The sequence below is a fragment of the Calidris pugnax genome, unplaced genomic scaffold, assembly GCF_001431845.1.
Source record: "Calidris pugnax isolate Ruff unplaced genomic scaffold, ASM143184v1 scaffold263, whole genome shotgun sequence".
Lineage (NCBI taxonomy): Eukaryota > Metazoa > Chordata > Aves > Charadriiformes > Scolopacidae > Calidris > Calidris pugnax.
Window position 1 is genome coordinate 116016 of NW_015090993.1, and position 10563 is coordinate 126578.

General features: G+C 60.2%; 1 protein-coding gene across 1 annotated transcript in view; it reads right to left on the minus strand.

Moving 5' to 3' along the window:
- Positions 1–6192: 6192 nt before the first annotated feature.
- The window catches only part of LOC106895409 (guanine nucleotide-binding protein G(t) subunit alpha-2-like), a 7108-nt gene continuing 2737 nt past the window's right edge, over positions 6193–10563 (minus strand). Inside the window, exons 3-8 of the mRNA XM_014954824.1 lie at positions 10470–10562; positions 10122–10279; positions 9066–9194; positions 8454–8583; positions 6800–6953; positions 6193–6383 (exon numbers count right to left, since the gene is read on the minus strand). Of these exons, the coding sequence (XP_014810310.1) occupies positions 6193–6383; positions 6800–6953; positions 8454–8583; positions 9066–9194; positions 10122–10279; positions 10470–10562 (855 nt within the window). The remainder of the gene's footprint in view (positions 6384–6799; positions 6954–8453; positions 8584–9065; positions 9195–10121; positions 10280–10469; position 10563) is intronic.

A 10563-nucleotide genomic window follows, 5' to 3' on the forward strand; every position in this document is an offset into this window, starting at 1 on the left:
TCCCTGGAGCCCAGTCTGGGCACCATTCCCCCCCCAGTTTGCAAACTGGGGCTGCACCAGTGACTGTGGAGGCAACAGGAGATAAAAATCCACCCCCCCCCGGGTGCATAATTTGGGGTATAATCTGCCCTTTTCCACCTCTCCCCCCAGGTCGGGGTGCGAAGCAGCCGAGCTCCAAATAACTGGGTTGAAGGGGGGGCACCAAACCCCTATGGGGGCTCTCAGGGGGGTGTGACCCCCACCCTGGGGCTGGTGGGACCCCAAAACCCACGTCCTCCTCTCCCCTGCTCTGGAAGGAGGAACCTTCCAGCCCCTGTTTGATGGCCAAGACCCCAGTGACTCCAGTGACTGTGGAGGCAACAGGAGATAAAAATCCCCCCCCCGGGTGCATAATTTGGGGTATAATCTGCCCTTTTCCACCTCTCCCCCCAGGTCGGGGTGCGAAGCAGCCGAGCTCCAAATAACTGGGTTGAAGGGGGGGCACCAAACCCCTATGGGGGCTCTCAGGGGGGTGTGACCCCCACCCTGGGGCTGGTGGGACCCCAAAACCCACGTCCTCCTCTCCCCTGCTCTGGAAGGAGGAACCTTCCAGCCCCTGTTTGATGGCCAAGACCCCAGTGACTCCAGTGACTGTGGAGGCAACAGGAGATAAAAATCCCCCCCCCGGGTGCATAATTTGGGGTATAATCTGCCCTTTTCCACCTCTCCCCCCAGGTCGGGGTGCGAAGCAGCCGAGCTCCAAATAACTGGGTTGAAGGGGGGGCACCAAACCCCTATGGGGGCTCTCAGGGGGGTGTGACCCCCACCCTGGGGCTGGTGGGACCCCAAAACCCACGTCCTCCTCTCCCCTGCTCTGGAAGGAGGAACCTTCCAGCCCCTGTTTGATGGCCAAGACCCCAGTGACTCCAGTGACTGTGGAGGCAACAGGAGATAAAAATCCCCCCCCCGGGTGCATAATTTGGGGTATAATCTGCCCTTTTCCACCTCTCCCCCCAGGTCGGGGTGCGAAGCAGCCGAGCTCCAAATAACTGGGTTGAAGGGGGGGCACCAAACCCCTATGGGGGCTCTCAGGGGGGTGTGACCCCCACCCTGGGGCTGGTGGGACCCCAAAACCCACGTCCTCCTCTCCCCTGCTCTGGAAGGAGGAACCTTCCAGCCCCTGTTTGATGGCCAAGACCCCAGTGACTCCAGTGACTGTGGAGGCAACAGGAGATAAAAATCCCCCCCCCGGGTGCATAATTTGGGGTATAATCTGCCCTTTTCCACCTCTCCCCCCAGGTCGGGGTGCGAAGCAGCCGAGCTCCAAATAACTGGGTTGAAGGGGGGGCACCAAACCCCTATGGGGGCTCTCAGGGGGGTGTGACCCCCACCCTGGGGCTGGTGGGACCCCAAAACCCACGTCCTCCTCTCCCCTGCTCTGGAAGGAGGAACCTTCCAGCCCCTGTTTGATGGCCAAGACCCCAGTGACTCCAGTGACTGTGGAGGCAACAGGAGATAAAAATCCCCCCCCCGGGTGCATAATTTGGGGTATAATCTGCCCTTTTCCACCTCTCCCCCCAGGTCGGGGTGCGAAGCAGCCGAGCTCCAAATAACTGGGTTGAAGGGGGGGCACCAAACCCCTATGGGGGCTCTCAGGGGGGTGTGACCCCCACCCTGGGGCTGGTGGGACCCCAAAACCCACGTCCTCCTCTCCCCTGCTCTGGAAGGAGGAACCTTCCAGCCCCTGTTTGATGGCCAAGACCCCAGTGACTCCAGTGACTGTGGAGGCAACAGGAGATAAAAATCCCCCCCCCGGGTGCATAATTTGGGGTATAATCTGCCCTTTTCCACCTCTCCCCCCAGGTCGGGGTGCGAAGCAGCCGAGCTCCAAATAACTGGGTTGAAGGGGGGGCACCAAACCCCTATGGGGGCTCTCAGGGGGGTGTGACCCCCACCCTGGGGCTGGTGGGACCCCAAAACCCACGTCCTCCTCTCCCCTGCTCTGGAAGGAGGAACCTTCCAGCCCCTGTTTGATGGCCAAGACCCCAGTGACTCCAGTGACTGTGGAGGCAACAGGAGATAAAAATCCCCCCCCCGGGTGCATAATTTGGGGTATAATCTGCCCTTTTCCACCTCTCCCCCCAGGTCGGGGTGCGAAGCAGCCGAGCTCCAAATAACTGGGTTGAAGGGGGGGCACCAAACCCCTATGGGGGCTCTCAGGGGGGTGTGACCCCCACCCTGGGGCTGGTGGGACCCCAAAACCCACGTCCTCCTCTCCCCTGCTCTGGAAGGAGGAACCTTCCAGCCCCTGTTTGATGGCCAAGACCCCAGTGACTCCAGTGACTGTGGAGGCAACAGGAGATAAAAATCCCCCCCCCGGGTGCATAATTTGGGGTATAATCTGCCCTTTTCCACCTCTCCCCCCAGGTCGGGGTGCGAAGCAGCCGAGCTCCAAATAACTGGGTTGAAGGGGGGGCACCAAACCCCTATGGGGGCTCTCAGGGGGGTGTGACCCCCACCCTGGGGCTGGTGGGACCCCAAAACCCACGTCCTCCTCTCCCCTGCTCTGGAAGGAGGAACCTTCCAGCCCCTGTTTGATGGCCAAGACCCCAGTGACTCCAGTGACTGTGGAGGCAACAGGAGATAAAAATCCCCCCCCCGGGTGCATAATTTGGGGTATAATCTGCCCTTTTCCACCTCTCCCCCCAGGTCGGGGTGCGAAGCAGCCGAGCTCCAAATAACTGGGTTGAAGGGGGGGCACCAAACCCCTATGGGGGCTCTCAGGGGGGTGTGACCCCCACCCTGGGGCTGGTGGGACCCCAAAACCCACGTCCTCCTCTCCCCTGCTCTGGAAGGAGGAACCTTCCAGCCCCTGTTTGATGGCCAAGACCCCAGTGACTCCAGTGACTGTGGAGGCAACAGGAGATAAAAATCCCCCCCCCGGGTGCATAATTTGGGGTATAATCTGCCCTTTTCCACCTCTCCCCCCAGGTCGGGGTGCGAAGCAGCCGAGCTCCAAATAACTGGGTTGAAGGGGGGGCACCAAACCCCTATGGGGGCTCTCAGGGGGGTGTGACCCCCACCCTGGGGCTGGTGGGACCCCAAAACCCACGTCCTCCTCTCCCCTGCTCTGGAAGGAGGAACCTTCCAGCCCCTGTTTGATGGCCAAGACCCCAGTGACTCCAGTGACTGTGGAGGCAACAGGAGATAAAAATCCCCCCCCCGGGTGCATAATTTGGGGTATAATCTGCCCTTTTCCACCTCTCCCCCCAGGTCGGGGTGCGAAGCAGCCGAGCTCCAAATAACTGGGTTGAAGGGGGGGCACCAAACCCCTATGGGGGCTCTCAGGGGGGTGTGACCCCCACCCTGGGGCTGGTGGGACCCCAAAACCCACGTCCTCCTCTCCCCTGCTCTGGAAGGAGGAACCTTCCAGCCCCTGTTTGATGGCCAAGACCCCAGTGACTCCAGTGACTGTGGAGGCAACAGGAGATAAAAATCCCCCCCCCGGGTGCATAATTTGGGGTATAATCTGCCCTTTTCCACCTCTCCCCCCAGGTCGGGGTGCGAAGCAGCCGAGCTCCAAATAACTGGGTTGAAGGGGGGGCACCAAACCCCTATGGGGGCTCTCAGGGGGGTGTGACCCCCACCCTGGGGCTGGTGGGACCCCAAAACCCACGTCCTCCTCTCCCCTGCTCTGGAAGGAGGAACCTTCCAGCCCCTGTTTGATGGCCAAGACCCCAGTGACTCCAGTGACTGTGGAGGCAACAGGAGATAAAAATCCCCCCCCCGGGTGCATAATTTGGGGTATAATCTGCCCTTTTCCACCTCTCCCCCCAGGTCGGGGTGCGAAGCAGCCGAGCTCCAAATAACTGGGTTGAAGGGGGGGCACCAAACCCCTATGGGGGCTCTCAGGGGGGTGTGACCCCCACCCTGGGGCTGGTGGGACCCCAAAACCCACGTCCTCCTCTCCCCTGCTCTGGAAGGAGGAACCTTCCAGCCCCTGTTTGATGGCCAAGACCCCAGTGACTCCAGTGACTGTGGAGGCAACAGGAGATAAAAATCCCCCCCCCGGGTGCATAATTTGGGGTATAATCTGCCCTTTTCCACCTCTCCCCCCAGGTCGGGGTGCGAAGCAGCCGAGCTCCAAATAACTGGGTTGAAGGGGGGGCACCAAACCCCTATGGGGGCTCTCAGGGGGGTGTGACCCCCACCCTGGGGCTGGTGGGACCCCAAAACCCACGTCCTCCTCTCCCCTGCTCTGGAAGGAGGAACCTTCCAGCCCCTGTTTGATGGCCAAGACCCCAGTGACTCCAGTGACTGTGGAGGCAACAGGAGATAAAAATCCCCCCCCCGGGTGCATAATTTGGGGTATAATCTGCCCTTTTCCACCTCTCCCCCCAGGTCGGGGTGCGAAGCAGCCGAGCTCCAAATAACTGGGTTGAAGGGGGGGCACCAAACCCCTATGGGGGCTCTCAGGGGGGTGTGACCCCCACCCTGGGGCTGGTGGGACCCCAAAACCCACGTCCTCCTCTCCCCTGCTCTGGAAGGAGGAACCTTCCAGCCCCTGTTTGATGGCCAAGACCCCAGTGACTCCAGTGACTGTGGAGGCAACAGGAGATAAAAATCCCCCCCCCGGGTGCATAATTTGGGGTATAATCTGCCCTTTTCCACCTCTCCCCCCAGGTCGGGGTGCGAAGCAGCCGAGCTCCAAATAACTGGGTTGAAGGGGGGGCACCAAACCCCTATGGGGGCTCTCAGGGGGGTGTGACCCCCACCCTGGGGCTGGTGGGACCCCAAAACCCACGTCCTCCTCTCCCCTGCTCTGGAAGGAGGAACCTTCCAGCCCCTGTTTGATGGCCAAGACCCCAGTGACTCCAGTGACTGTGGAGGCAACAGGAGATAAAAATCCCCCCCCCGGGTGCATAATTTGGGGTATAATCTGCCCTTTTCCACCTCTCCCCCCAGGTCGGGGTGCGAAGCAGCCGAGCTCCAAATAACTGGGTTGAAGGGGGGGCACCAAACCCCTATGGGGGCTCTCAGGGGGGTGTGACCCCCACCCTGGGGCTGGTGGGACCCCAAAACCCACGTCCTCCTCTCCCCTGCTCTGGAAGGAGGAACCTTCCAGCCCCTGTTTGATGGCCAAGACCCCAGTGACTCCAGTGACTGTGGAGGCAACAGGAGATAAAAATCCCCCCCCCGGGTGCATAATTTGGGGTATAATCTGCCCTTTTCCACCTCTCCCCCCAGGTCGGGGTGCGAAGCAGCCGAGCTCCAAATAACTGGGTTGAAGGGGGGGCACCAAACCCCTATGGGGGCTCTCAGGGGGGTGTGACCCCCACCCTGGGGCTGGTGGGACCCCAAAACCCACGTCCTCCTCTCCCCTGCTCTGGAAGGAGGAACCTTCCAGCCCCTGTTTGATGGCCAAGACCCCAGTGACTCCAGTGACTGTGGAGGCAACAGGAGATAAAAATCCCCCCCCCGGGTGCATAATTTGGGGTATAATCTGCCCTTTTCCACCTCTCCCCCCAGGTCGGGGTGCGAAGCAGCCGAGCTCCAAATAACTGGGTTGAAGTGGGGGCACCAAACCCCTATGGGGGCTCTCAGGGGGGTGTGACCCCCACCCTGGGGCTGGTGGGACCCCAAAACTCACGTCCTCCTCTCCCCTGCTCTGGAAGGAGGAACCTTCCAGCCCCTGTTTGATGGCCAAGACCCCAGTGACTCCAGTGACTGTGGAAGCAACAGGAGATAAAAATCCCCCCTCCCCCGGGTGCATAATTTGGGGTATAATCTGCCCTTTTCCACCTCTCCCCCCAGGTCGGGGTGCGAAGCAGCCGAGCTCCAAATAACTGGGTTGAAGGGGGGGGCACTGAACCCCCCTGGGGGCTCTCAGGGGGATGTGACCCCCACCCTGGGGCTGGTGGGACCCCAAAACTCACGTCCTCCTCTCCCCTGCTCTGGAAGGAGGAACCTTCCAGCCCCTGTTTGATGATGAAGACCCCACATCCCATCGCGTCCCCCTCCCCTTGCCCAAAAATAAATCAGTTCCTTCCTTTCCCAATTTGATGGTGAAGACCCCACGTCCCATCACATCCCCATCCCCTTCCCCAAAAATAAATCAGTTCCTTCCTTTCCCATCACATCCCCCCCCCCAAAAAAACCCTATTTTTGGGGGGGTAAAATAAATATTTCTGGCCCTACCTGCCGCCCAGCTGCTCAGAAGAGGCCGCAGTCCTTGAGGTTCTCCTTGATGATGACATCCGTGACGGCGTCGAAGACGAACTTGACGTTCTGGGTGTCTGTGGCACAGGTCATGTGGCTGTAGATCTCCTTCACGTCCTTCCGCATGTTGAGGTCCAGGAACTGGGTCTTGATGTAGTTCCCCGCGTCCTCGAACGTGTTGGGACCTGGTTTGGGGGGAGGGAGGAGAAGCCCATGAGCAGCTTTGGGGCACCCGGGGATGGTTAAGGCTGGATTTTAAGAGTTAAAAGCTGAAATCTCCCTCCGGAGGAGGAAGAGGAGGAGAAACAGAGGCATGGAATCGTTTGGGTTGGAAGGGATCTTAAAGCCCATCCAGTCTCACCCCCCCTTTCCAAAGGCTGCACCCAGCAAAGCAAGTTTTGGGGAAAAAACCACCATTTTATCCCATTACAACCCTTCCCGTGGCCACATCAGCCCTCTCCTCCGCTCCTCCTTCCAGGAATTTGACTTCATCCCAGCAACACCCAAACCCGAGGTGCTGGGACCACGTGGTTCCCCAACCAGAGCCCACGTTTTTGGGGAGGGGGGTGGCTCAGGGAGGGGGGAAACGGCCCCGACTCACCGTCGTAATCTGGGAAGCAGATGCTGAGGTGGACCTTCTTGATCTTCTCCTCGAAGAGGTCCTTCTTGTTGAGGAAGAGGATGATGGAGGTGGCGGCGAAGAACTTGTGGTTGCATATACTGTTGAAGAGGTGCAGGGACTCGTGCATGCGGTTCTGCAAAAAGAAAAAAGGGGGGTGTTGGGACAAGCAGCCCCCCCCCAAACCCCCCCTGGTGTTCCCAAAACCAGAGCTTTTCCCCATTCTGCTCTTTGTCACCCCAAAAAATGTCTCCTGCCTGCACCCAGAGTCCTTTGTCCCACCCGAAAAGGTGGAGAATCCAGGTGATGTTGGGGATGGGGATGAGCAGCTCCGGGCGGCGCGATGCTCCCGGGATTGTTCCCTTTGGGAAGGTTTGTGATGGTGGAAAATCATCCGGGGAAACCTCAGGGCCCTTCCCCGGTTGCTGGAAGGGGTTGTCCCCCTCACGCAGCCCCCGGGGGCTTGGGAAAAGTGCCAGGAAAAGGAAAAATCTCCATTTTTAAAGCAGACTCCGTGGTTTCTCCTTCGCTTCGGGGGCTTCCTCCTCAGGACACGGCTCCATCCAAGGGAGGGGGTTGCCACCCCGCTGAGGGAAGGTGGGTCTCCTCCAGCTTCGGATGGTTCTTCGGGGGTGCCAGGGATGGTTTCACCTTCTCCATCCTCCCGTTGCACCAGCAGGGCCGGTTTTGGCCAAATCCTGCCCCGTCCTGCGCTGGGGAAACTTCTCCCGAGGTTTTCCATGAGAAGATGGTCTCTCCTTCCCCCCCCAGGGGGTTTCCACACACTGTGGCTTCGTGGCCGAGGAGGGGCTGAGTCCTCCCTCCCCAGGGGTGCTGGACCCCCATCCCAGCTCCCAGAGAAGCCATTGGGACCCCAGGAGCATCCATGGGGCCGGTATCTTCAGGAGATGCTTCACCCCAGACAGGAGAGCAGGCATCCTCCTCCTCCTCCCGCTCCTCTTCACCCCTCATTTTTTATTTTTTTTATATTTTTTTCCGAGAAATGACCCGTTTTGGGGGCTCTCCTCTTCCTCCTCTCCACAATTCCACCCCTGGAGCTGCTTTTCCCCAGAGCATCCCTCCCCTGGGGGGAACCTGTGGGGCTTTGCGTGGTGACCTCGTGCCTTCGTGGTGACCTCGTGGTGACCTTCTCCTGGTTGCCGCTCGCAGGAGGGTGAAAGCCCCCCCTTATTGCCACTTTTCTGCCCACCTCGGGGGTGGGATGGGGGGCACGAGGTGCCTCTGGGCCAGATTGTCCTTCGTTGAGGCCATTTTGTGTATCTTTTCCCCCCCCCCGGGTTTGTTGGGGTGGTTTTCCTGCCTCTGGCAACATTCCCCAGTGGGATGGTGGCTCCAGGACAAGGTTGATGTTGGGAGTTCTTCACCCATGGGTGCTCAGAAGGTCCAGGAGAAGTGGGGAGGGCAGCCCCACGCCCCCACATCTCACCTTGGTTGGGCTCTTTGTGCCCCACAATAAGTGTTGACACGTTCACTGGGTGCAACTGGGTGGGAGCCACCTCCATCCCACGTCTCTCACCCCTTCCCTGCATCACCCAAACCATCAACCGGCACAGGGTGTTGGTCCCTTCCTTCTGTAACAGCCCCCCCAAAGGTACCTCCTGGACCCTGGACCCACCACTTCATCGTCCTCCACCAGCACCATGTCGTAGGCGCTCAGCGCCCCGCAGAAGATGATGCAGGTCACCCCCTCGAAGCAGTGGATCCACTTCTTGCGCTCCGATCTCTGCCCACCCACGTCAAACATCCTGGGGAGGGGACAAGGACACGGGGTGGGAGGTGACACATCGGGTCCCGCCACCCACCACGTGATGGTCCCAGTGCCTTGGCCTTGGCGATATCAGGAATGTGGTGACCGACCATAGAATGGTTTGGGTTGGAAGGGACCTTGAAGACCATCCAGGGACACCTCCCCCCAGCCCAGGTTGCTCCAAGCCCCATCCAACCTGCCCTTGAACCCCTCCAGGGATGGGGCAGCCACAGCTTCTCGGGGCAACCTGGGCCAGGCTCTCACCACCCTCCCACCAAACAAGTTCTTCCCCACAGCTCAGCTCCATCTCCCCTCTTTCAGGGTCAAACCCTTCCCCCTCATCCCATGGCTCCCCTCCCTGATCCAGAGTCCCTCCCCATCTCTCCTGGAGCCTCTTGAGGGACTGGAAGGGGCTCCAAGGTCTCCCTGGAGCCTTCTCTTCTCCAGGGGGATGTCATGGAAGGGCCCTCCCCCACCCACCTGAAATTCAGGTCTTTGACAGAGAACTTGGTCTCGATGATGCCCGTGGTCTTCACTCGGGATCGCAGCACGTCCTGCTCGTTGGGGAGGTACCCGGGGGCCGTGATCCTGTCCAGCTGGTTCAGGTAACTGGGAGGGGGGACACGGGAGGTGACATGACCCACTGCTGAGGGGCTGCCCATGTCCCACCCTCCCCTCGATGGCTTTTTGGGGATGGTTGGGGGGGCTGAGCTCTGCCCAATGCCAGGACTCCAAGGGAGGACCATCCCTGGGGGTGCTGGGGGACTGCAGGGACATCGCGGGGAGTGGGGGGAATGGTGTGGGGCTGCAGCCCAGTAGCACCAGTGGGATGGAGAATGGTCCCAGTGGGATGGAGGATGGTCCCAGTGGGATGGAGGGTGCCACTGGTAGGATGGAGGATGGTCCCAATGGGATGGAGGGTGGTCTTGGTGGGATGAAGGATGGTCTTGGTGGGATAGGGGATGGTCCCCATGGGATGGAGGATGATCCCAGTGGGATGGAGAATGGTCCCAGTGGGATGGAGGATGGCCTTGGTGGGATGGGGGATGGCCCTGGTGGGATGGACCAATGGGACTGGGACCTAACAGATGGAGAATGGTCCTGGTGGGATGGAGGATGTCACTGGTGGGATGGAGGGTGGCAGTACTGGGATGGAGGATGGTCTTGGTGGGATGGGGGATTGCCCCAGTGGGTTGGAGGATGGTCCTAATGGGATGGAGGATGTCATTGGTGGGACGGAGGGTGCCACTACTGGGATGGAGGATGGTCTTGGTGGGATGGGGGATTGCCCCAGTGGGTTGGAGGATGGTCCCAATGGGATGGAGGATGTTCCCAATGGGATGGAGGATGCCATTGGTGAGATGGAGGACACCATTGGTGGGATGGAGGACAATGCCCTCAAGGTTTTCCCAGGTTCAGGGAGGGGATCCATTTAGCCAGGCTGGGTGGGAAATGCCAAGGAACATCTGAGGAGGGGTGGGGGTCCCCAAGGAGGTCCCCTGTGGCCCCCCCCTTGGGGCTGGTGACCCCACTCACTACGCGGCCGAGTCGTTGAGCTGATACTCGGCGGCTCGGTCGAAACAAGCCTGCACCCCCCCGTCCTTCCACAGCTTCTTGATGCAGTCCACCAGCTCGGGGGGCATGGTGCCCTCCTCGATGGAGTCCGCCAGGTTGAAGAGCTGCCGCCCATCGTCCTGCAAGATGGAGCCTTCATCACCAACCTTCATCACCCTCTAAACCCCCCTCCCCACTGGCGCTGGGTAGAGGGGCACCACGAGGTGGTTATGGACCCCAACTGTCACCGGGGCCCTTTGGTTGTCACTGTAGGTTTTGGGAAGGGGGGGGAGGGATGGAGGATGGGGGTGACCTCCCCCCAAAACTGACCGCGCGGGAGGACTCGGCGTAGTCGATGCCCAGGGTGGACATGGCGCGGATGATGGCCAGGATGGACTGGAGGATGTTGCCGTAGATGATGGCC